This window comes from Haemaphysalis longicornis, unplaced genomic scaffold (genome assembly GCF_048455015.1).
Source record: "Haemaphysalis longicornis isolate Haplotype H1 unplaced genomic scaffold, Haemaphysalis longicornis Haplotype H1 scaffold_181, whole genome shotgun sequence".
Classification (NCBI taxonomy): Eukaryota; Metazoa; Arthropoda; class Arachnida; order Ixodida; family Ixodidae; genus Haemaphysalis; species Haemaphysalis longicornis.
Window position 1 is genome coordinate 279,539 of NW_027526283.1, and position 26,283 is coordinate 305,821.

The following is a 26,283-nucleotide window of genomic DNA, read 5'->3' on the forward strand; positions in this document are numbered from 1 at the left end:
TGCAGACAATTTTCAACTAGGGCACTTGGCTCCTTCTTGCACTTTGGTAAAAGTTTGATTAAGGGTTGTAGCTTTGGAGCATTTGTATATTTTCTTGAGAAACAAACAGGGCTCCTGCGTGCAAGTTGAAGTTATTCCCACTGTAGCATTAGGCAAGCGATTGAAATTATGGAGTGAATTCCAGTTACTAATGCAAGCAAGAGAACCTACTTGATGCATGTGAAACTGGATATTTTTTCTTCTTTTAAATGCATAGCATTTTAGTAACTCATAATGTCACGCGGCGTTGGCGTGCCTTGTCGTAGTCCGCAGGCGCTCCTTGTCGTAGTCTGCAGGCGCGCCTTGTCGTAGTCCGCAGCCAGGCCACTACACTATAAAAGAAATGACAGTTTCCGGCGCCCGGTTTCGAACCCATGACGCCGCGGGCGGAACGCAAGGTGCCCGGTGCACTACCGATTGAGCCACGAAACAGACACAGATTTCGATGCACCGAACGTGCCTTATATCCTTCACTCATTTCTGGTTTGTTTCGAAAGCGCCACAAGTTGTCCCGCGCCTCCGAAAGATGGCGACACGGGTCCCGCGATCGAGAGATACGATTTGCCGGTGCACCCCCTCGGAAATGCTGTGCATTTGATCGTGCCCCTCGCGAGGGGGATGTCTTTTTCTAGTAGTTTTTCAACTAGCTGGATGGATTTCCCTAGTGGAAATATACGAGGCTGAAGGAAGAAGCACACTAAACGCTTGCTGGAATGACGCAGGACGCTTGCTGAGCATCCTGTGTGCTTCTTTTTTTGTCCTCGTCTTTTTTTCGTTAGTGAAATGTATTCAAGTTATAACCAACTATCTCAACTTTTTGCCTTCGTTATCTGGGTAGGTTAAAGAAGTGCTAATGTGAAATTTCCAAGCAAGTATGTATCTTTTTGTGTATGTGAAGATCTTTCAGGAAGTTCAGGCTGTAACTGTTCAGTGTGGCCTCATTTAAATAAATTTTAATCTTTACAATGCGCAAAAGAGCCCATAGGTACCAGTAGTAGTGGAAGAAAAGAAAAAGCAAATCGCAAAAACTTTGCGCAAGTGCTCCTTAGCTTGCTCGACTTCCAAATGCATTGTGCACGCTCCGTCAGCTCTTTCTTTAGTTAATAACAGCAAAAAAAAGCACAGACTGATATTTACAACCCCGAACTATTGTGCGTTCCGCGATCATTGATGTAAGTCGTGAAAGGTGAGTGCTGTATAGCTTGCAAGGGCGGGTGCATCAAGAAATTTTTGACGGCTGTTTTCAGGACTGGTGTTAATTCGCATTTACTGTCTTGACAACCAGGGCCCGTTATAATTTGTATTAAGAGGAAGACCTGATGCCTTTCCCCCGGTGCCTTCTTTTAAAGCACAATGTGTAACAGTTAGAAGAAGAGTTTGAGACGTTTCATAGCAGCTTATTGGGTGCACTGGGAGTACCTGTAGCGTTACTCTTGTGCGACGTGGTTGTGAAAAGGGTTGTTTTTCTCCTTGGCCTTGGTTCTTTGCTGCCTCCTCTCGCAGCTGCCTGACATTCACTGTGGCTGTGCCCTCTCCTCCCTCCTCTCTCCTCAGAGAGCGCCCAGCTTCGCAAGGAGCTCAACGAGACGCAGACGCGCCTTCAGCAGGAACTGACGGCTTCCACCAAGGCCCTGGATGCCACCAAGGCCCAGCTGGAACGGGGAGAGGCCAAGTTGCTGTGAGTGACGTTGTCCCTCACTCGTCTGCATTTGTGCAGTCCTCGGTGATGTCCTCCACAGCTCTGGGGACGCATCTTTGATTTAGGGCCTGGGATGCTGCCGCACAGCCTGTCTGTGTGCAAGGAATCTGGAGAAGTTGGGGGTGGGGGGGGGAACTTGGTTTCTTTTTCGGAGGTATAGGTAACTAACGGATAGTATGGCGAACGGTGGGTTCAAGATGCATCCTTCTCCTTAAGGGGGGACGTGGCTTTCAAAATCAACTTTTTTATTTCTGAGTGGATTTTGATGAAAATTGGCACAGCAACTGGAAATGCTTCTGTGATAACACCATAAAAATTTCAAGATAATATTTTGATAACTTTTTTATTTATTAAATTTTCTTTCTGTTCCGCTTGTACCGAGCTTGAGCGACTTATAAAACACGATAGAAAACTTGTTCGAAGTGCTTTGCATTCCCAAATGAATGGGCGAGGTCGTGACAGTTTTAGAATTTTTTTTTTACAAAACAATATTTTTTAGTTTTCATTTTTTTAGAGGTTAATGTGCAACAGGCATGTCGACTGTGAACGACTATTTGAATAAAAAAGTCACAAAAAACAAATCTGGAAAACCAAAAGTGTCACGACCTGAACTGTTCATCAAGGAATGTCATGCAAGAAACGGAATCAAAATAGACCCAGTGGTCACGAAGAAATCCCTGGTACAAGCGACAGAGGTGGCAAAAAAAAACTGTTTTGAGAAAACGGCTTTCGAAGTTGCAACATAGGTTTCACTTATCAAAAGTCGCCACGGTTGCAGCCTTTCATGTCCTTTTGAACATGGGGCTTCTGGAAGGCCTTGCCTTGAAATTGGAGTGCCTTTTACAGCCTTTCTCTTTCCAGAAAACATCATTTTCAGCTCCTCCGTGAAGAGTACATACCCCCTTTGCAAACCAAACGGAGGGGAAGATGGGTTTCAATGGGCTTTCAATGCAAAGTAGGTTAGCTGGTTGGCTGTATCGCAGTGGACAACCTCCTTTTGCAGTGTTGTCACCATGGCAACAAGTTAAGCATTTTTTTTACTTAAATTTGAACATTTTTGGCTTTTTTTATGTTTTATCTTGCCTGGCACAGCAACTTAGTACTCATACATGCAGGTGTTCATTGCCAAAAGTTTGCATACCACAAGGATGAAAATGAGCTACTTTGAAGCTTGGTAGAGTATTCTGCATAACTCCCAACTTCAATGCAAGAGCATATTTTTTTACTACTTTTGACATTCAAGGCATCCAATATTTCTCGCAGCACAGCCAGTATGCCCTAAGCAATGGTATCAATAATTTCCTTAAAAAAAATCACTGTTAAATGCTGCCACAGTAACGTACATTTTTAACGCACAGAGCATATTTTTATTCCTATATTACTAACTCAAACCTGTTTGCATGAAAATTACAAGTGCACAGGAAAAAAAAAACGTAGCGCAAGAAAGGCGATATGGCTCGCGCGCATCGCAGCGCACGCTTACCGCGACATATCGTACTTTGATGATCCCTGATATGGCTTGTCCGGTCGCTTTTAAGATTAAATCTAACGTCGCAGGCATTAATTACAACTACTGGCATTCAATCGTAACCGGTTGCCCAGTCATGTGATGCTCCAATGCGCGTCGGCTATGCCGTGCGCGCCGCAGCGTTTGACGCGTCGACCGTTTCTTTCTCAAGGCTAGCGAGCCCACAGTCAAAACACAGCAATAACTAAGCGTGTAAACATCGCAAATCCGACTAAAAGTTCACTTCACGAACCGCTATCGCAAGCGCGCACACCGCGTCACCCTCCAAGGTCTGGCGACTGTAGAGTCACGCGCACCACGAAGCGTTCGATGACCTCCGCCTTTCGAGCCACACAACTTCCCGTAATCTGGCTCGTTATCTCTGGCATTCCCATCGCGATAACGTGCGTGTTGAATACCACAGATTGAACAGAAACTCGGCCGAGCGAAGCGGCGAAAATGAACTCCATCCGCTCGCTATGCAGCTCAGGCGGCCGCCATCTTGCGTTGCGCCCGCGACATCCAATCAGGAGGGTCTATGTTCTGCGCCCCGACCGGAGGACCAATAGCGCTTCAGCATCTATTTCTAGTTTCGTTTGTGCGTCGTTTCTTTTCTGCCGTTTGTGCGTTTGTGAATAAACGAAGATACAAGAGACGAGCGGAACCGGAAAGACGATCGCTCGGCCGATCTAACCATATCAAAATGGCCGCGCCCGGTGGCACCGTTGCGGAGATAGAGCGCTCCGAAAATTGCCGTTTTTTCGCCCTTTTGCGCTGATAGTTTGTCACCGCGCCTGACAAAAGTATTTTTTTATGCCACTTTGCGACGCTTTTCAGCGTAAAAACTTTGCAGGCGCACAGAATAGGAAACATAGAAGCCGAATATGTGGGTTTCAAAAAAACGATGTTTTGGTCATTTTTCCGAAGTTGAAAGCCGCGTCCCCCCTTAAAGGGGTCATGCAGACAAAACACAAGTTTGGTTCATTTGGAAGATTGCCTCATTAGAATCATATTGACACCACTTTTAACGTAAACTACGCTCAAATAAGCTACATAGTTAAGAAAAAAAGGAATGGCTATGCGACCCACTAGCTCATTTCCCGCAACGCTGTCGGTACTGCATACACTATGCTTTTTTTAGCTGCACAGCCCTGTGGCACTGTGGGGTTGTCTCAGATGACACTGGCCAATTGGCGTAAGCGGAGGAGTCTTACGTGACCAAATTTGTCGAGCGAACACCATGTTACACGAAACGAGTATTTTTTACCTCAACTAAAACAAGCCAGGTGCAAATACAGTCAAAAACAAAGGCAGAAAACGGGCCACCGCAATATGGTGGCGCCATCTAGGTTGACTAACGGTAAACAAGGCTCCCCAGCACATGACATCATTGCAGACATCGCGAAAACACACGATGTGGCAGGAGAATCAAAATTTTAATTTAAGTTGATGAATTTGGCAGTGAATAAAGCATCGTTTGCTTCCGGACAAGCGATGGGGGCACCACAAAACACGAAAACGTTCGATTAAAACAGACTTATATTTTGTCTGCATGGCCTCCTTAATGATACCATTCCTTGGTTCCAGGCCACTCGTGGTGGAAAACAGCGCAAGAAACGCAGGGACAAAGAAAGAGGGGACGATGCACAGTGCTGTGCGTCGTCCCCTCGTCTTTTGTCCCTGTGTTTCTTGTGCTGTTTCTCATTTTGAATTTGGACCTGAACTAACTAGCCAAACTTGCCGTTCCATTCCAGGCCACTACTGCCTGGTCTTCAATCACCGTCTCACAGGCATTGCTGTCGCACGTCCGAGGAAATGGAAGCGAGATGCTGATAGTTTCTCGGGTCCCCTTTCTTGCTTGGCAGGGCCCAGGAGAACCTGTTGGCCGACCTGCGCAAGCAAGTTGCCAGCCTGGAGCAGCTGGACCGTCAATCTTCGAGCCAGCTGGCCGACCTGAATCGGGCTCTCAAAAACCAAGAGCAGGCTGCCAAGGCTCTGGAGGCCAAGTGAGTGCTGCGGCGAATTTCGAACGAGAACACTCCTCACTAGCGGGGAATGTTGTTGCAGAGCGGTTAGCTCTTGCGATTGCACTTCAAAGTGGGAGTTGTTTGAAGTTGCGTATGAGGGGCGTTTGCTGCGAGAAATTTTCCAAACTGAATGTTCATTCAAGTTGATTTTGCATTGTGCTGTCGTTTGTTCAAAAGCATGCAGGGCTGTTCATTTGTTTCACGTTTGGCAGCGTTGCTACACTAGTGTCATTCGTTCTTGGATTCTGAGCTTTGAGGCTGCAGCGTGTTTAGCAGCCCACGCTAGCGTGAATATTTGGTATGTGCCCTAATAATGAGCCCAAACCGAAAATTTGTGGATGACAATTACTCGATTGTTGAACCTGATAATAAGGTGTTTTCAATTCATGTTCAATGTTTCAAATATTGATTGAACGTCTATTCAATCATTGAACATTGATTGCCCGAGATGAACAGCTGGCGTGTCAAGGGGCTTCAAGTATGAAACAGTTCAAATATCCTTGTCATCAGGTTCCACAAGAAGGCAGGTTGCAAGCTAGGCCAGGAATAAGTTTCATACTCTAATAACTAGGGAGGAATCTGGCGCAGTGTCATTGTGATCTCCAAAACGGCGCTTATGCTTCGATGGGGACAAGGGGTAGTAGTAGTGGAACTGGATTGCTTAGGATCGAAGTGTTGTTACAGCTAAACATGTTAAGTTTTTTTTAAAGACAAAAGTCCTTCTTGGGCTACTTAGACAGACAGACGCAATCTGTCTGTCTGCGACTCTATTCAACCACCTGGTCAAAGTGAAACTGAATCTGTGCAATAGTCTTACATACTCACAGATAAATCGAAACGTCCAAGTCCGGTGGCAATATTCATACTTGTCAACATTGTTGAACAAGAACAACACATTACACCAATATGAGGCAGCAAATTAATGCATAAGTGATATTTGCAGTGTTACTTCATTAAAAAATTCAATAGTGCTTGGTATTTGCGATAGCAAATAAAATACTACATCAACTGCGAAAAACCGTTGCCTGCTGTTGCTTGCGCTACCTAGTGGCATATAAAAAAAATCAAACGGGAACAGCAACAGAAGGTTCCACTAGATAGGTTCCACGTTCGGCTTGGAACGCTCTTGGAGTAGGGCAATGCGGTTCTATAAACGGTGTAGTAGGGTGCCTCGATTAACGCGCGTCTCCGTTGTACGGCAGCGCTGGCATCGAGGCACCCGACTTGGAGCAGTGGTATGCGGTAAATTTAAATTGACCTGGCGTGTTTTCTTGGGAGGAACGAGACGAGAGAGGAACAGCATGAGAGGTGAGCGGGAAAGAGAAGGGAGGCATTTACTGGCCAGGAGCGCCAGTCGACTATCGTATTTTGTCGACATTTGCAACGAAAGGAGTACCGTAAAATTCCGAGCAAGCGCCCCCACCCGTGCAAGCGCCCCCCCACCACTTCAGTGCTAATTTCAAATTTCCGCGCCGTTCCGGGAAAGCGCCCCCCCCCCCCCTCCCTCCGCGCAGTTATCGCGCACCGCGTGCAGGCAACACTGGCTTGCCGGAGCCAGTCTAAGAATCCAATCCAATCCTGCTTCAACCGAACGCTACGCGCCATTTGTTACTTTGTTTTGGCGGTGGTAGGTCATGCATTCCTACACAGTTGCAAAGAAAATCGAGGTGATCCGATGGCGCCGAAAGCACGGGAAAAACGTGCACCAGACCTCTCGACAGTTCAAGCTCGACCGAAAGCGCATACGGGAGAATGGGTGAAGAATTTCGACAATCTCCTGCAGCAAAACTTCGGAAAAGCAAAACTTCGACAGAAGCTACGCAACGGCGTCCCAGTGTTCAGCGAGTACGTGAACGATGCGCTGTTCGAGTTCTTAGAGCTCGAAAGAAGCGCGGGACGCGCCGTTAGCAACCGGCTGCTGTCTGAAGAGGCTGTGAAAATAGCAAACAGCATGCAGTTAGGTAACTTTGTAGCTTCCAGCCACTACATAAGCAGGTTTGGAAGCAGCGGTTCGGCGTTGCAATGCGCCGCGCCATGAACGAGAGCCAGAGGACGCCCGAGGAATCTGCGGAAGCAGTAAGCACCTTCCGGACTTCCGCGAACTCCCTGCGATGGCGAAACGACGCGAAAAGGCAACTTTAAGAAGCCGTCGCGGCAGGAGGTCCTTGATTTTGTTGCCGAGGCGTGGGCTGCTGGCGCGCTGCTTCAAGGGGTGCGGCATTGCAAACGCACTCGATGGCTCCGAGGACGGCGACCTGCACGGCGGGCTGGCAGATGTCGGAGCCGTGGTGCCAGAAGACCGGGGCGGACTGGAAGACGAATGCGCCGAACTTTTTTTTTTGCTACAGACTCTGAGGAGTCTTTCGATGGTTTCGAAAGTGACGAACAGCAGTATGATCAAGCCGTGGCACCCGAAGACTGGGGCAACAGAGTGCTGTGAACTTTTTTTTTTTTTTTGCTGCTAAGTTTTGCAATGGTTTCCACAGTAACTAACAGTAACATCTTTTGCGTAATAAAGTTGATCTTCCTAATGAAAGTTTAAAACTACGCGCGATGCGTTTTTTTTTCGTAAAAACAATTGTCGCCGCCATCTTGAATTTCGGTGCCGTTCCGGGATAGCGCCCCCCCTCCACTTTGCCGGTAATTCCGACTTGCTGAGGGGGGGCGCTTGCTCGGAATTTTACGGTAGATACGCGGCCATTTTTTTACTAGAAATTGTTTAGTACTGCATGGTTCGCTATTTAGAAATTACTTTGTGCACAGGAAATTTAGTTCCTAAAAACTGGTGCTGAACAAAATAAACTAGCGCATTAGATAAAATGCACTTTCGTGACCGCAAAAGAATCGGTTGTTTTTGGGTGTTCCAGGAAATATTTTTTTCTTGCCAAGAAAAATGACTGATGCTGAAGTGTAAGATACGAAATGATAGAGAAAGAATAGGGCTTTCTAGCAGTAATAATTTCAAACAACAAATTTATTACACATTTTATTTAATGAAATATCAAAACAAAAAAGTTACAAAAGATGACGACCTCAATGCCACTTTTCACAGGGTACACCTAAAAAAATTGAAAATATGCAATTTTAACATAAGGCCCTTATAAAGTAATTCTGCAAAAATGAGCTCTGTGAGTACAAAAGTTATTTACATACATACAATTATATAAACAGTGCCTATCGGTTGTTTTAGGGTAGTCCAGAAAATATTTTTTTTTTTTCTTGCCACAGAAATTGTGATAGAGGAAGAATGGGGCTTTCCTACAGTAATAATTTCAAACAGATGTGTTCCAAATTTTATCAAATTGTGAAAACATAAAGAAAAAAATTGATAACCTCAATGCTTCTTCGCACATGGTGGACGTAAAAAGAGTTGGAAATATACACTTTAAACATAAAACGCTTGCAGAATAATGCTGCAAATATGAGCGGTGTAAGTCCAAAAGTTATTTACATACAAAAACATAAATATATACACGAAGAGCCACATGCTGCTCCGAAGCGCTATGCAAGGCAAACTCCGGGCCGTTTTCGGGGAGAAAACTTCGACTCTCTGTGCCGGAGAGTGCCAAAATTTGAATTTGTATTCATCGGTAGCATACTATCCATGGGAATAGGCGCGATCACGAAAGTGTTAAGGAGGCTGGTGGAGTACGTTTGCCATTTGCCGCCAACTGCAGCGGGACGTGGACACTTTCGTGACTGCAGAAAAATCGGTTGTTTTTGGGTGTTCCAGGAAATATTTTTTTCTTGCCACAGGAAATCACTGATGCTGAAGTGTGAGATATGAAATGATAGAGAAAGAATAGGGCTTTGCAACAGTAATAATTTCAAAAAACATATTTGTTACACATTTTATAAACAACAGTTCAAAACAAGAAAAAGCAACAAAAAGAAAAAAAAATGAAGAAAACATCAATGCCACTTTTCAGAGGGTACACATAAAAAAAATCTGAGATGTGCAATTTGAGCATAAGACCCATATAAAGTAACACTGCAGAAATTAGCTCTATAAGTACAAAAGTTATTTACATACATACAATTATGTAAACACTAGTGCCTACCGGTTGTTTTCGGGTAGTCTAGGAAATATTTTTTTTTCTTGCTACAGAAAATTATGGATGCTAAAGTGTAAGTTATGAAATGATAGAGGAAGAATGGGGCTTTCCAACAGTAATAATTTCAAACAAAAGATGTATTACGAATTTTATCAAAAAATTGTTAAAACAAAAAAAAACTAACAAAAAAATTGATTATAACCTCAAAGCTATTTTGCTCACAGTATACATAAAAAGAATTGGAAATATACGCTTTGAACAAAAAAAGGGTTGTAGAATAATATTGCAAATAGGAACAGTGTAAGTGCAAAAGTTATATACAGACAAAAATATCAACAAACAGCTGCGCGCTGCTCCGGAGCGCTGCGCCAAGTTCAACAGCTGGCAGTCTTCGTGGAGAAAACTCTGCCCTCTCTGCAGCTGGCGCCAAACAGTTTCGCCCGAACGTCGTCAACACGCTGCAGATGAAAGCTGGGGTCTTTAGAACAGGGCCGGATCTGTTTACAACAGCTCGCGCCGGCGATAGAGCGACCGGAGAACAAAGCAAAACTCAAGGGTTCACTCTGGTGATGGTCTGGGGTGACTTGGCGCACTTTTGCTGACCGTAGGAAATTCTGATGAATCGAAATAATTTTTCTTTGACTATTTGAATGGCGTTAGAGGTCCAGAAGCGCTCGGAAAGTACCGAAATTTGAATTTGTATTGAATTTGGTTATAGAACATTTCCACTCGGCATCAGTGCGCGAGTGACATAGATTTCAAGGGGAAACATGGTTTTGAATGCTTCTTCCCGACCCCTGCATAAGCAAAGTCGTTCATGCAAGACCGCGACGAAAACGAAACTGGTTGCACAATCTAATCCATGGTACTTTCCGCGAAGCCATTGATAGCCAATCCGAATCCACAACTAGCCGTCATATCCATCAAGGTGGATGATCACAGCGCGAGATTCCTGTCCAGTTATTTTTGTATGAATCTCTGTGAGGCCAGGTAAGGAATGTCAGCTGCTATGGAGGCTGCCATGACGGCATGCTCTGGCGAGAACTGTGGCGACAGATTTCCGTTTAGATTATATTGGTATGAAACTTTATGGTCTGTGGGGCCATCTGAAGATGCGGCTGTTTTCTGAGTGCTTGGTGAGGCAACGTATCCTGTATACCTACCTCGAAGACTGGGAGGAAGTAGTGGTGACCGTCTAAAACATCGGCTGAGGTCGAGCTTGAGTGGAGCTTAGAAAAGTGAGCGGCTCTGTGTACAAGAAAAACATGGTTTTAAAGGTTTAAAGGTGTACGAGGTGTTACACACTCAGATGAGAACTGGCTACATTTCTTGGCAAAGGCAACAGCATTCGTCGAAAGCAGATAAGAAAAGGAAGCTAAAATGGCTGCTGTATGGTGAAGGAACCTCTCTAAAGTGAAGGTGACTTTGTGAACTCTGTTGCAAAATCAGTTTTTTGAATGGTTTGTTCAATTTGAGCTTGGTCTATTAATAAAGTCTTCTCAAATTTTCTCTTAAATATTCTGAATGCACCCTGCATGATGCTTTTCGTTTTAAATGCAGAACATTTGTATAACTCACGATGTCACCCGTGCGTCGGCGTCCGCAGCAGCCAGCCTCCCCCTACACTGTAAAAAGAAATAACAGTTACCGGCGCCTGGTTTCGATCCCACGACCCTGCGGGCGGAAGGCAAGGTACATGGTGCTCTACCCACTGCGCCACAAAGCCGACACAGAATGAAAGGCTACGAGCGCGCCTTATATCCTTGACTCATTCAAACTACGTCAAGAAGCTGCTGATACAACGCATTCACTACCTGTGGGCGGAACGCGAGGTACATGGTGCTCTTCCCACTGCGCCACAAAACCGACACAGAATGAAAGGCTACGAATGCACCTTATATCCTTGACTCATTCAAACTACGTCGTCAGCGGCGTGCGTTGGCGACTCAGCGGCGTGCTAGCGGCGTGATAGCTGCGTGGTGTACACGTGATAGCACCACCCCCCAAACACTAAACATTAACACAACACACTCACCCCCTATGCGACGCATTTACTCGAGTCCCCCTCGCGGGGAGATGGTTTTCTTCTGTGCGAATAAATCCTGCAAGTGCGACCGAGTGCCCTTGAGGTCCGTGGCCGGTCATTCAGGGTTATTGACGCCAACCTCTCCCCACTGACGGTTGCCAATTGGAAAGGTTGCTCAGGAAAACCGAGTGTGGTTGTTTGCCTTGCCTCCAGGAACGCCAGCGCGGAGGCCAAGGTCCGCGAGCTGGGGGCGGCTGGTGATGCGGCCAACCGGGAGGTCCGTCGGCTGGAGACGGAGCTGCACAAGTCCGGGTGCAGCCTGGAGCAGCAGGCGCAGGAGGTGGCTCAACTGCAGAGCCAGCTGGCAAACACCAAGGTGTGCGCGGCACCTCTTATTTCTGCGCAAGCGCTGTGAGGGTCGATTGTAACAAATCGTGTTTTGTTTTGTACTGGGGCGACATTCTGTTCCAACAGGCGTACAAGCCCGGTCCTTTCGGTGCAATGCAGAATGTGACTCTGCACTGCCAAACTGACCTAAAACATACCAAATCACTTATTTACGAAAAGAATGCGCAAAATTGAGGTAGGACATTTCACAATGAAAAATTGACGAGTCTCGGGAAAAAATATTGGAAGGGCACGGATTCGAACCTGGGACGTTCGTTCGAAAACCCACGATTCTGCCCCAAGGCTTCTGAAGCAGAACAGAGGAGGTCCTTTAGCAGCTGCATAAGAGAGTAGGAGGGTGCCAAGTGAAGCAGTATTTTTGTCGCTTCAGTCGGGTAACAAGTTCACTCGGTCAGTCTGTCATTTCAGTCAAGAATAACTTGAGCTGAAGTGGCAGCCTTTTATCTCAAGCTAATGGTTGCTGTTATTATGATTAGGATTCTGTGTTGTTCAAGTTTATTTTCGCCTTCCTTTCAAATTGGCGTTTTTTGGCAATTGAGACCGATGCTTGAAAAAAATCGGCGTTTGTCGAGGCTTGCGTTGTTTTACGACTGCACCTGTGAGCATCGTTGCCGCAGAAAATCTAACAGCAACTCACATTGCCCAAATTTTCGAACGCTCTCACCGTACGCGTGCAATGCGTGTACAAAATATGCACCAAGTAAACTAAAGTAACTCCGTTCCTAACATTTTGAAATAATGTAAAGGTGTTCACTGCATGCGTTTCTGTCACCTGTGCTAAGTGGCTGCTTGGGAAATGCAAACCGAAGCTTGGTTGTTGCATGTTCACCCTTGGTGCTGCAACGAATCAAGTGATGTTGTCTAGGTCAATCAACCCTTGCTATGAACACTGAAGCTGCCAAAAGCAGACTTGAGCAGAAAAAAACTATTTGATGAATATTTCGAGTTAATTTTTTTGAGTGACAGACCAGCGAAAACTGCTACAGTCGAGTCCATTTATAACGATACCGTTTATAACAATATATCGAATATAACGATGAACAGCTATGGCACCGTCAACTTTTGTAATCTCTCTATGGTAACGTAAACCGCTTATTACAATGCTCCAGTGCCACGATATCGGATATAACGATTGAGTCCAGTTATAATCAGTAAGGTGATGAATTGGGCTGATTGGTTCTGCATGTTTGAAAACTGCGCTTGAGGTTACTAAGGACACATTTGAAAGGAATACAAACGGACGATGTGGACAGCACGAGCGCAATGCTGTGCTGTAGCCAAGCGCAATGACAGCATGAGTGCAATGCGCTCGTGCTGTCCACGTTGTCCGTTTGTATTCCTTTCAAATGTGTCCTTAGTAACCTCAAGCGCAGTTTTCAAACATCCAGTTATAATGTGCACCAAAAGTGCAACAGTGATGACTCTAATGACGCGCTTGCACAGCCCACTCAGGTAGTGTCTTCGTAGGAGGCCCAATGCGTGACACAGTCCCTCGGGGACTTTGTTTCCGCCAAGGACATTAACCTCAGCTAGGTGAAGCACCTGTAGATGCTCTTGGAAAAGATTTGTGCTAGCTTCACACGCGGCAAACAAAGGTGACCGGCTGTGGCTCCTTTTCCGCAAATTAGTAGTAGTACGACTTTTCTGGCATGCGAATGAAATGTTTTGAGCTCTGCTCCCTCTTTTTATTTCGCAACCCGCTTATAACAATTATCGGTTATAACGGTGGGATTTCATTGGCACTTGGATATTGTTATAAGTGGACTAGACTGTATTTCATTCAGTGTAAAGATGCTGGATTTTCGCGATGTGGGCGGCTTTTCCTATTCGTCGATGGCTCTATTCTGTTTTTGTTCTGAGTGTTTTTTACTGATTTATGAAAAGAAAACAGCTTCAGGTGTTAACTTTTCTATCGTTCGTCATGTGTATGCCGAACCATAGGTGTGATACCATTCGAAAACTGTTCCTTTCTTATTTTTACAATTTTGAACTGGCTCTTTTGTGTGGCCTTTGTTGCTTTATTGCAGAACCAACTTCTGTCCTTAGAGCAACAAAAGCAGAGCCTGGATAAAGAACTCAACCAGAGCCGCTCGGAGCTGAAACGTGAGGCTGCGCGCTGCCAGGACTTGGAGAATCGCCTATGCAAGGCTGAAGAAAAGATCCAAGAACTGCTGCAGGTGGTCAAGGAGAAGTCCGGATCCTCTGACCACCTCAGGGGAGAGCTGGACAAGTCTCAGAGGTCCGTCACAGAGTCCGCTGTGAAGGTGCAGAAGCTGGAGGCCAAGTTGGAGGCGACCGAGCGACTCGAGCGAGAGGCTTCTCAGAAGGCCTGCACCCTGGAGCAGGAAATCCAGGCGCTTCGCAAGCAGGCCGAAGAAAGCCAAGCCATAGCTAAGACGTTGCGGGAGAGAGAAGCAGAGGTGGCTGCACTGTTGGATTCGAAGCGGGCCCTTGAAGGCACTGTCCAGCAACTCTCGAAGAGCATCGAGGAGTTGACCAGGGAGTTGGAGCAGAAGCAAGAGAGCGTTGGGTGTCTCGAGAAGGAGATTGCAGACGGCAAGGACCTCGTTTCCAGTGCTGGCAGGCTGCGGGACGATCTTCAGGAAGCGTTGCGCCGCTGCGATGAAATCAAGGCCAGCTTGGAAGCGAGCGAGCGTGAGAGGGAGGAGTTGAAGGCGAAATGTGCCAGGCAAGATGTCGAATGTGAGAAGATACCGGAGCTTGAGAGTGCTCGTGCCAAGAGCGAGGCTCTCGTTCGGCAACTCGAGGAGCTGCTGTCCGAGAGGGAGAGCGAGAAGACGAAGTTGCTCAAAGACCTCTCCGAGAAGGAAGCAGCCCTGAAAGATTTCGAGAATGAAGCCCAAGAACTGCGGAAGAAGGTGGACCAGGCCGAGGTGGACCTCAAGGCAAGCAGCGATCGCTTGCTGCAGAACAGCGAGGCGCTGAAGGAGCGCGAGACGGCGCTCAGAGAGCAAGAGACCATGCTTGAAAGGATGAAGCAGGAGCTTGGCGACGCCGTGCAGAAGCAGCGGAGCCTGGAAGAAGCTGAGGAACACATGCGACGGGTTGCGGAAGAAAAGGAAGCCGAAATCGTCGCCTTGAAGAACGACATCTCGGCCGAAAAGGAGCTCTCCCGGCTGCTCGAGCAGCAGACCTCCCAGAGCATGGCGGAGATCGAGACCTCCAAGAACGCTGTCGAGCTCGAGCTGGCGGCCATGACGGAGAAGTGCGACGCTCTCAGGGAAGAACGCGAACGGTTGACTTACCTCATGGAGACGAAGGATGCCAGCATTGTCTCTCTGGGTGCCGCCTTGAGGGAGAAGCACGCGAAGGCGGCCGAGCTTGAAAGGGAGCTCGTCCGGGCCAAGGAGCGGGACTCGAAAGAGCAGGCCAAGGCGCGCGAGGAGAAGGAAGCGTTGGAGGAGAAGCTGTCGATGTTTGAACTGAGCGAGGCCAGTTTGAAGTTCGAGCTGGGCGAGCAGCTCAAGCTGCACGCCACCTCCCTCGACAAGATCGAGGCGCTGAATGCGAAGCTGGCGGAGATGGAGGCGTCGATGGAGGCTGCGCTTCGCGAGAAGGCGGCAGCCGTGTCTGCACAGCTCGCCGCGCGAGAAGAGCTGGAGGATAAAAAGTGCGCCGTTGCGAGCCTGCAGCAGAAGTGCTCCACGCTTGAGGAGCAGGTTTCGATCAAACGGGAGGAGGCGGAGGACCTGCAGAGGCAGGTGGACAACCTGATCCTGCACGAGCTGCGCGAGAAGGTGACGAAGATCGAGGAGCTCGAGCGGCAGATTGAGGACTTGTACAAGAAGGAGCAGGAGAGCAAGGTGATGCGGGAGCAGGTGGCACGTGTCTCGGAGCAGTGCTCAGAGTTCGAGCAGCAGTGCGATGCCTTGCGGCAAGAGTGTGAGGCCCGGAAGGCTGAGTGCGAACGCACGGCCGCTGAGCGGCAGGCGCTGGAGCATGAACTGGTGGCTCGGAACGCGGTAAGCCCTGGTGGATCAAAGGGTCTTCAATCAAAAACTTTATTTTTACAGTTATGATGACAAAAATTGGAGGATATATGTAGTTTCTCATTCTGGTTGTAGATATAAAATTTGTTTTTGTGTAAAACGACCACATTCAAATTTATTCAGATATACATATTTGATTTTTTTCACAGCTTTTGTAAAAAAAAACTGCTGGAGTATTGCAGCCGAGAAAAGTACCGGTGAACTGTGCACAAGCAAAGGAGTGCAGTAAGACTAACAGTATCGTTCTATCTGGTTGGTAGTACAAGTAACGACTGTTTCAAATTTGGGCTTGGAAGGTAGGAACCAGAAAAACTGGTTTTGCCTTCCAAGCCCAAACTTCAAACGTTTGTAACTTCTGCTACAGACTAGATAGAATGGTAGTGTTAGTCTTACTGCACTCCTTTGCTTGTGCACTGTTAACTGGTACCTTATTCAGCTGCACTCCAGCAGTTTTTTACAAAAGCTGTCAAAAAAACCAAATAGAACCCGAATAAATTCCAATATATTCCTTTTGCACAAAAACAAATTTTATATCTGCAATCACAATGAAACACTACATATGTCCTCCAATTTTAACGATCATAACTATTAAAATAAAGTTTTTGATCAAAGACCCATGTGCCCCCTTAAAAGCGGTGTCGCAGTTACTCTATTCAGACTTTCGTTGCTTGGAGGTAGAAGTGACTGAAAGAAAATGTGAACCCCTCTGGGTGTGCACCAACTCCCGCTGGGTAAAAATGTTAGGTTGAAGGGTTTTAGAGAAAGATTTGGGGGTGTTTTTGTTAGGTTGGCAGGCAAGAGATGCGGGGAGGACTACTCTATTAAATCATCCTTTCTTGCATCTGTTTTTTTCGTGACGGGGTTCTACTCCTGGAAGAGAGGCTCAGGATTAGTGTGTGATGTGACAGCCACCGCACACTTTTGGTGTGACCTAAGAGGTTGAAACAGAGTTTGATCAAGCAGCACTAAACGAGAACCTGATCAGCTGAGAGAGGCATATGTGGGGGTGGTAGGTCTAATGCTTAAGGACAAAGGATGAGTGCCATGGATTAGAGAACAAATTCTCGTGGAAAACATCCTAACTCAGACTAGAACAAAAAAAAATTGTGTTGGGCCAGATAAATGGGGAACGGAGAACATTTGGACTGCCGTGGCTAGCATGGGTGATGGTGGTGGTGATTGTAATGATGTAAAGTCAAGTCTTGTTATGACAAAATCAAAGGGGCGCAACATTTTGTTATAACCGTTATTTTTCTATAGCCGGAGTGGACATGTTTAACAGATGTGCGCTGTGTGTTCTGTACATGCCCCTAGCAATCATTGGGCAAAATAATAACTTTGCCCTCTTCCCACTTACATTGTTTCCAGACTTGCATTGCATGTGCCTTCTTTGTTGAACCCACAACCAGCTTGTCTTTCAGGCAAATGTTTCTGAAAAGTTGGTGAATGCATCTTACATGTTCCTAGAGGAAATGGTGGCGCTTATTTAAATTTACGCCATCTTTGCCATCCTTGTGTGCGCCGGACTGGCATCGCAAGACGTGGCAGGACTGGTCATAGGCAGCCCTTCCTACAACTTCAAAGGCAGAAGCTAATCTTTCTGTGCCTGCTTTCACGGCATGCGTGAAAGCAACTGCAATAGACTCCTTGCTGCATCTGCAATGTAAACTCCTTGACTGCATACTCCTTGAATGGTCTCAATTTGGTGCAATCATCTTGCACTTCATATAAGGCTTATGTGCTGCTGTGGCGTGTCATGCGTAGATGGAAAAAAAGGCACTCCAAAGTGAAAACCACGATTAAAAATTAGGCTGCCACGATTTTGCCACAACCTAATTACAGCGTGCAAACAGAACTGATTGTCACAGTGTATGCTAGACAAATTTTACTCCATTGAAGCGAGTTGCTGAATACATAATTTCTACAGGGACTCTCAAGGAACTTATTCATTGCATTCATTATCTCGTTATAATAAGGTATAACTGTATGCAGATGCAGCAGTCTTTTCTCTCTCTTTGCTTTTCAGGAGAGGGACGAGGCCTTGTTGGAACTGACATCTGCACGTGACCGCTTGGAGCAGGCCCTCGCGGCAAGGCTCGAGCTTGAACAGCTCGCCGATGCCAGGGCAGAGACGATCGAGACGTGCAACGGGGAACTCCGGTCGCTGACCGCAGCTGTCAAGGCCGCGGACGACAAGACGCGACAAGTTGAGGACAGGCGGCGCAAGCTCGAAGAGCAGCTCGAGGACAAGGACTCCGCCGTGGCCGCCATCAGCATGCAGCTGCACCGGAACTCGGAGAACGCGGAGCAGTTGTCGGAGCGGCTGGCCGACGTGGAGGCGAGCTTGGGGGAGCTTCCGGAGCTGAGGCAGCAGCTGGTGGAGGCCAACGGGGAGAGGGACGAGCTGTGCCTGACGCTGATGCGAGTCCGGAAGGAAGCTGCGGCCAGGGAGCGGCAGGGAAAGTTGGCCCTGCTGGAAGCTTTGGAGAGGGAAGCGGTGGGTGCGCTGACTGTGGTGGAGCGTATCCGGAGCAGCGAGCTGCTTGCCACGCGACAGGCGGGGTCATCTGGGGACCTTCTTGCCATTGTCTCGATGCTTTTGGAGATGTACCGCATCGCCGCTGGTTTGTTTGAGGAAGAGTGGCGGTGCCTAGCTGCTTTAGAGCCGCAAGTTGGAGACGGAGAGACAGATTCTGAGTCCGAGGAGGCTCCGGCTCTGAGACAGTTGATGGCGGAGAGGATGAACAGGGTAAAGGAGATGGGTGAAGCCGCGACACGCTGGGCGGAATCCATGCCTGCCGCTGCAGACCAAATGGACAGCGTCAGAGAGGAGAATGTCTCCCTCCTGGAGAGTGGCGGCAAGCCGGAAGTATCGCAAAATGACGTGGAGTCGGCGGGCGAGTTCTCCAGTTTCGAGCCTGAAGAGTAAGTTTCTTTTTTCCATGCCTAGCAAGTGTTCTGCTTCAGTCAAATTTAAGGTTCTTTAACCCTCTGTGGTCCGCTGTCAGGGTACGTGCAACTTGGGTGTTCAAGGTTAAATTTCGCGGTTTTTCCTCGTTTTTTTCTTACAAGTGAGTAAAAGGTCCGGCCATTCAACTTTTTACCCACTTCCCGGACCGGAACGGCCAGAAAGTGGGTAAAAGATCAGAGTTTAATAGTTAGACCAGATATTTAACATAGCTGCAGTTGCTTATGTATGACGGTCTAAAGGTATGCCACACTATTGCAGTGTGTGAGGCTTGGCAGTGAAGCTTGTTTGCAGAATGCATTTGCGATGATGGAAGCAACCCATCGCATTGAGGTACACAAACGGCTAATGTATGGGTGTGTACAGCACAGAACATTAGGATGTACAGAAGTAGGGCACTAATGCTAAAATAAGAGATGTCAACAACACAGTTTATCGCAAGGGGTGACCAGTAAACAAGGTGACCTACGGAAGCATTTCAAAAGATAATATATGCACCAGCATTAGGGGGAACTACAGGCTTTAATGACAGTTTCTCCCTGACATGGCATGAGCTTTGCAGCACAGTTGGCGTTCTTCCTTTCCAAAAAGCAGTGAAAGGCGAGGCTTAATCTGTGTTTACAGGAATCCATAAAAGGTCCACTTGTGCTCCTTGACAGCTCAAACTTTGTAGTTCAGAGCTATAGGCTTCCGTGCTTTTAACATAGTCCATTTTCAGGCAGATCAGGAAGATTGCAGGTACCTCTCGCTATCTATCACCAGCTCTTGACATCCTGTTCTCACTGTCTGAAAGTATGCTTTGCTCTCTCCCCCCACTCAACCCCAGTGTAACCGACTTGACCATCGGTGGCACAGACCTTACAAACGCTTCCACGTGCCAGCTGACGCTCTCGTCAAGCGGAAGCAACAGCAGCGGCGACGAGCTCGTTGAGAGGATGGCTCAGGTGTGCAACCTGCTGGGAGCCCAGCGCAGGTCTCTGCAAGGCATGCTCAGCCAAACGCCTCCGCCGCCCTGCACACCACTGCTGTCGCAGTACACCCAGCAAGTTCAGGACGAATTCGATGGACTGCAAGAACTGGTGGAGCTCCTCAAAGGCAGGCTGTTACCGGCAGACCAGCAAGAGCTTCTTCCCCCACGCACCGTCAATCTTCGGTCGGAGCTTCGCGTGCAGAGCGACGGCACTGTTGAAGCGGCGGCCTCAGTTTCTTTCTCATCTCCGCCTGGCGAAGATGAAGAGGACGGCTTCTGTTCTTTCACCACCGTCGATGAAGAGACGAGCTCTGCCGACGCAACAGGCACCAGCCTCCAGGATGTGGAGTCTTCGCACCCCGCTCCTGCTGTTGGCAGAAGCGAGACCTTGCGAGTGAGGCTGGTGGAGCTTGAAGCGAGGCTGAATGTCTTCCTGGCGGCCCTGGCTGGATTTGAGAGCAGGGAAACTTTGCCCGAAGAAGGCGGTGATGAACAGAGTGGCAACTACGCGCAGCTCTTTGACTGCATTGAAATGTGGGCCTCGAACTTGAACGACTTTCTGAAGGAGGTGAAAGAAACGTCGACGGAAGCCAGGCGGATTCTGTCTGAAGACGCGTCTGTTGTGGAGCCGGCGAGTGAGCCGAATCCTGTCTTCAAGACAAACCTCGCATTGCTCCGCCAGTTTGTGGAAGCTGCCGTTCAGCGAACGGACCAACTTGAGAAGGACGCAAGTGCCCTTCGCCAGAACCTTCTGGATGAGCAAGCTGCAACGGAGACGCTGCGAGGAGGAATGGAAGAGCGAGAGCAGGAGTTGGATCGATTGCGTGCTGGCCTGTCATCGTTGCAGCAGAGAAACGAGATTGTCGAGGATGAAAATCAGAACCTGCTGAAGAAAGTGGAATCCAGCGATTTGACAATCAAGCAGCTCAATGGGGCTCTGGAGGAAGTTGAGGAGACGCTGCAGTCCACATTCGCAGAGAAAAAGGAGTGTGAAGACAAGGTTGCGGCGCTGCAGGATCGGTGCTCCAAAGCGGACGAGGAGCGTGCCCTACTTTGTGCCGAGCTCTCACAGGGGAAGGATGCCTCCGAGGAGGCTCTCGCCGAGAAGAGCAAACTACTCGCCGATGTGACGGGAGCCAAGGCAGCCCTGGAAGGGGAGAACCTGAAGTTGGCTGCACGAGTGGACGAACTCGACAAAGAACTGCTCGAAGCGAGGCGTGGGAAGAAAGAAATCGAAGAAAGGCTCGAAGAAGAAAGCAAACAGCTGGCCGCCTTAAAGGTGACGATTGAAGAGCTGCTTTCGTCCAACGGCACCCTCGAAGCATCTGCCGAAGCGCTGAAAGAAGAGTTGGAGCACGTGCGAGCCGTGCAGGAAAACCAGGTCGCCGAGATTCGGAGCATCTGCATAGCCATGGACGTGGCTTTTACGGAGCTATCTGCGACTGGAGATACGGGGGTTGACCTGGGGGTTCTGCGAGAGGCCTTGAGCACGAGGCAGCGGGAGTTCAGCAGCCAACTGGAACAGCTCGGAGAGGAGAAGAACGCCGCGCTGTTGGAGGCGGCTGAGTATCGCGAGAAGTGCTCCCAGGCGCACGCCGAAAGGGACCGGCTTGAAGAGGAGAAGCGCGCGGTCTTGAGGCAGGCGGAGGAACAGGAACAGGAGCTGTTGAAGTCGGACCAGCTGATCGAAGAGAACCGGGCCATGCAAGCCGACGTCGAGCGCCTAATGTCCAAGCTCGAAGAAATGGAGGAACTCCGATCACGCGTAGTTTCCCTCGAGGAAGAGAAGGCGTCGAAGGAGGAGCAGATTGCCTCTCTCCTGTCTGCACAGGCTTCTGCCAAGCAGGCTCAGCTGGATCTGGTTGAGAAGGGGAAGCAGCTCGGTGCACTGGAAGAGGAGCTTCAGCTGCTGAGACTGAAGGAACAGGAACTTCAAACAGTCAAGCCGCTCGCTTCCAAGCTGCAGGATGAATTGGCCGACCTCAAACTGCAGCACGAAGCGGCCCAGAAGGAGCTGTTGGCACTGTCTGCCGCTCATGCCAAGATCCAGAGTCTCGAGGCGTCGGAGGCCAAGTTGAAGGAGCGCGCAGAGACATTGAAGGAACGCAACGAAGGCCAGGCGAAGGAGCTTGAGCAGCTGACGAGGGAGATCGAGTGCCTACAGGCTACCGCCGAAGTGTCCAACGGGGCGCTTCAGGCCTTGAGGGACCAACTTTCAAACGAGAAAGACAGGACCAATGCCCTCGAGGCTGACGTGGCTCGTCATGCAGCAACCGAGCAAGAACTGCAGCGGGATCTGGCATCTCTGAAAGAAGAGATTGGAATGCAGTCTTCACGCCTGGCTTCCCTAGAGGATGACCTTCGGCAGTTGACCGACGAGAAAGAAGCCATCTCAAGACAACTTGAGTCTGTCATCGAAGAGAATAAGTCGCTAACATCTCTTTTGGAGCAGAAGACGGCGCTGGTCGAGCGCACGTGCGCCGAACTTGAGGATGTTGCACGAGAGCTCGAAGAGTCGAAGGCGCAGCTGGCTACAAAACAGCGCGAGCACCAACAACTTCTGGAGCTGGAACGAGAGGAAGTTGGCAAGCTGTCGGCTTCGAAGTCAACCCTGGAGGCCACTGTCTCTGCATTGTCACAGGATTTAGCCGCCGCGAAGGAAAACTGCGCTCGGGCGGAGAGCGAGGCGAAGTCAGCACAGAAATCGCTCAAGGAGAAGACGTCCGAAGCAGAATGCCTGCAGAGCGACTACGACATAATTTGCCGCCAGCTGCAAGAGCTGAAAGAAATGGCGGCAGACCAAGCACAACGACAAACACAGCAGCAAGAGCGCCTCGAGCAGACCCAAAAGGAAATTAAAAAACTGTTGGAAACTGAGTCGTCCCTGGAACAGCAGGTGACGCAGTGGACCAAACGTGCCGAAGCGGCAGAAAGGGCACAGCGCCTTGCCGAGGAGCAAGTGCACGCTGCGAACAGCTTGCTAGAGGCCAAAAGCACGGAAGTGGAGGAGTGTCGCAGTGAAGTGCGGAGGGCGCAAGAGGAGCTTGAGCGCGCGCAGAGTGCTCATGTCGCCCACCAGGAGAAAGCCGCTGAAATCCAGGCTTCGTTGCAGAATGAAATCGAGACTGCCACAGGGAGACTGCGAGAGAAGGAAAAGAGTCATGAAGAACTGCTCAGCAAGCAGAAGCAGCTCAGTGCCGAGCTGCAGGCCGCAACGGAGCAGCGAGATGAGCTGACAGCAAAGGTGAGATTTGCGCAAAATGCGGTGTTGCAAAACATTGAATCCCTTGTTTTTGCCGTTTTAAGGGGGCAGTCGCCCGATCACGTTCCTATGGGACTGGCAAATTCATGACCCACCGGCCTAAAAACCGCCGTGTACTGATCTAAAAAGTTTTACAGATGCATCAAAATATTCCTGATGGTAGTTTGCTTTGTTTAGAAATACATAATTTCTTTACAGAAATTAAAAATAAGGAGAAAAAAAAACGTTTTCACTAGATGGCCACTAGCTGTCAAGCAAGGGAGCGTTTTATTTATTTCAGTACAGAAGTCACATATTTACGAAATAAACAAGCTGGTGCATTTGGAGCATCTTCATGGCCCAGCAAAAGTTTTCGTACAGGTGCACAATGGTTTTTAAGCCTGTAAGTCATGAATTAGTAAGTCCCATGGGAACGTTAACAGGGAACGTTAACCCCCTTAAGTGCTTGTGTACTTCGAGACCTTCGCTGCGTTGGGGGACGCTCCTTTCTTCCTGGTGGCCTCACACCTAAAGCTTTTGGCCTGAAGGTTTTATGGTCTTGTAGAAGGAAGTGGAATTATTTGCAGCTCCTTGGCTGCCGCACACTACAGAAGCGTGCACCACCTTTGCATGTGAGCGTCAGTGCGCTCCACGAACACATCCAACAGCACAGGGAGGAAGCACTTGTTGTAGGAAGGAGATAATGCACGTTTAATGGCGTGTTGTGTGGATGCAGGATCAGGTTGCTCATCTTACAACGTGCGCAGAACACTTGTTTGCTTGGCTCACATTCTTTTGGGGTTCTTGAGGGACAAAGCGACGGCGCCATTATCTTCACGTCCGCTTGTTTACCTCGCCTCGTGGCAGTTCCCAACGGAACTGTCCTCCGCGGCCCGATTGTGGCCTCTGCTGCTAAAGGGGGTGGGCCACTGGCCGCATGCAGGTTTCGTCCCTGCAAGCCCAACTGGAGGCGTCGCAGGCCAAGTGCACGACGATGGAGCGCAAGGCCGCCACTGCCCTGGCGGGAATGCGGAATCAGGAGCGGGAGTGGCGGACGCTGGACGCGGAGAACGCACGCCTGCGCGACGACCTGGCACAGGCCAAAACTCAGCTCGACCAGTTGGGTGGTCCTCAACGGATCCAGGTATGCACCCTTCACCCACTCGTTTAAACGAGCACGGGAGGGCACTTTTAGGGACAAATCCCCTTAGGGGCTCGAGCTGTCGATGTCTCCTGTCGTCGTTTTATGTAGTCGCGGCACTAAAACATCAGGACACTCATTTTGTAACGCTTACGCTAGAACGTAACACGTACTAAAAGAACACACTGGGACGCTCACTTTACGCCTCGCCATAGTGTACTATAATTGGGAGGTGTGTCGTCCACAGGGCCAAACAATGGGAGTGGAGGGGTCACTGCTGTGAAGAAAATCACGGTGGGCCGGTAGGGGCGCCACCAGCAAGAGGAATGCTACGGCGGCTGCAGCATCTACGGTGGCCAGCCTAACCTTACATTGCTGTGGCGCTCGGAAGTTTTGTTGTAGGTGCATAGGGGTTAAAATTTCTACCCCTTTTTAGAACCTTCAACCAGTAATGTGCCGGTGCAGTGGTGACGTGAACCAGGGGGATAGCGGAACAATGGCGAGACGAGTGCACCGCGTGTTTTGTGCCCAACTGTAAAACGGCTATCGGTCGTGCAGATGATCGCAATCCCCGTTTCTTGAAAACCAGGGGGCTGCTGCTCGCTTCCCACTCTCCCTGATGACAACGAATGGCAGGACCAGTGAGGGCAGTGAAAAACGCCGCTTTCCGGAGGTTGTCTGACCTTGGAAGCCCCTTTCTGCGCTTTTTGACGGCGTTGTTCAGCGGCACCGCGACAACCATGTTGATGCAGTGCCAATGAGTAGAAAGCGGACACCGCCGAAGTCACCTTCCTGTCGCTGCGTTGATGTGTGTTGCTAGGCTAACTTTTCTGATCCCTGCCATACTCTTCAAGCTGTTCGTAACAAGACCTACCTTGAAGGCCCCAAGTAATTGAAAGGGGGGAGGGTGTGCGCTGCCTTGCTACTGAGACTTGACATAGGCACCTTTTGCTTGTAGATTCACAGAGGGGCGAGAAAGAGTTGCATACACTTGTTTTTCAAAAAAGAACTTGGGAGATGCTCAAAGAAAAAAAAAAAAAAAAAAAAGTCTAGGCCGCCGCGGGGTTGAATTACTGACCTTAAAAAGCAAAGCCTGGTGCGTTAACCACTCGGCCATTTTAGCAACGAAGAAGGTGCGAGAACCTGGCGTACAATGCCTGGGCATCAACGAGTGTCTATGTGCGGGGGTTGTTTTTATCGTTTTTCAGATATTCTGGTCGCGATAACGTTTGTTCATCGCATACCGATCTTGCAGATGACCCCCATCATGCTAATACTACAAGAAATTAAGCCAGAGCTCCCGTTTAACTAGTAAACAGCTGTCGCACAGTCGCGATATTTTCGACGCAGGCCATGGGATTGTCTTTGGTAACAGCTTTCCAACAAAAAAAGCTTGGTTGAATTTGTCTCATGGCAGCCAACTGCTGCTAGAGAAAGAAATAAAAAAGGCGTGGTTGCTTTTCGGTGAATGGAACGGCGCTTCCCAGTGTCTAAGCACGTTCCTGAACATGAGACACTTGAGACGCGCGAGACTGCCAATATTCCATTCAGTCCCAGTGCTTCCATTGTGGTGCAAAACATTGTTCCACCTTGTGGCTAAACTCACCTGAAACGTATCCAATCATCCTTATTTGCAAAAAAAAAAAAAATGCGTAACATTGGAATAAGAGGACGTTTTAATTAAGGGGGGACACTGGTCTTAGGACAAAAAATTTGCCAAAAAATCAATTTTTTGTATTAATTTTATTTGCTGTCTATAGGTCACAAAGCATGTACCTGCAAAATATTATGGCTGTACTATCAGTATTTACAAAGCTGTTGCCATTTGAAGTTGGCTAAATGGCCATTTTCCCCTGCATTTCCGAACTTCGTGCCTTGTTTTCTCAAAACCAGTTTTTTCCCACGCGGTCAACTGTTGGGTACGATATCTTGGGATGTACTGGTCAGATTTGCGTCATTCTTGCTGCATTCGCAAGCTTAAGAACTGAAGAGTGCAATAAAACCACAAAAATGTGGAATTTCTTTATACTAGTATAATTTTTATGCATTTCGTTTTACGAAAACACTGATAATTGATGACCTGACGTTTATGAAGTGTACTACAGCAATTGCAGAAGCAGTGATAAAATTACTGCTGTGGTATAGTTGCACTCCCTGGTCCTGCTAGAGCACAAAGGAACAAAAAGTATTCA

The 26,283-nt window shown here is 48.5% G+C and overlaps 1 protein-coding gene across 2 annotated transcripts in view; it reads left to right on the plus strand.

The window, feature by feature from the left end:
* LOC144166688 (uncharacterized) overlaps window positions 1–26,283 on the plus strand; it is a 62,128-nt gene that overhangs the window by 19,138 nt on the left and 16,707 nt on the right. For both annotated transcript variants that reach the window (XM_077696204.1, XM_077696205.1), the window contains exons 7-13: window positions 1,594–1,717; window positions 5,111–5,251; window positions 11,567–11,729; window positions 13,789–15,744; window positions 17,798–18,696; window positions 19,566–22,953; window positions 23,894–24,094. In XM_077696204.1, the coding sequence (XP_077552330.1) occupies window positions 1,594–1,717; window positions 5,111–5,251; window positions 11,567–11,729; window positions 13,789–15,744; window positions 17,798–18,696; window positions 19,566–22,953; window positions 23,894–24,094 (6,872 nt within the window). The remainder of the gene's footprint in view (window positions 1–1,593; window positions 1,718–5,110; window positions 5,252–11,566; window positions 11,730–13,788; window positions 15,745–17,797; window positions 18,697–19,565; window positions 22,954–23,893; window positions 24,095–26,283) is intronic.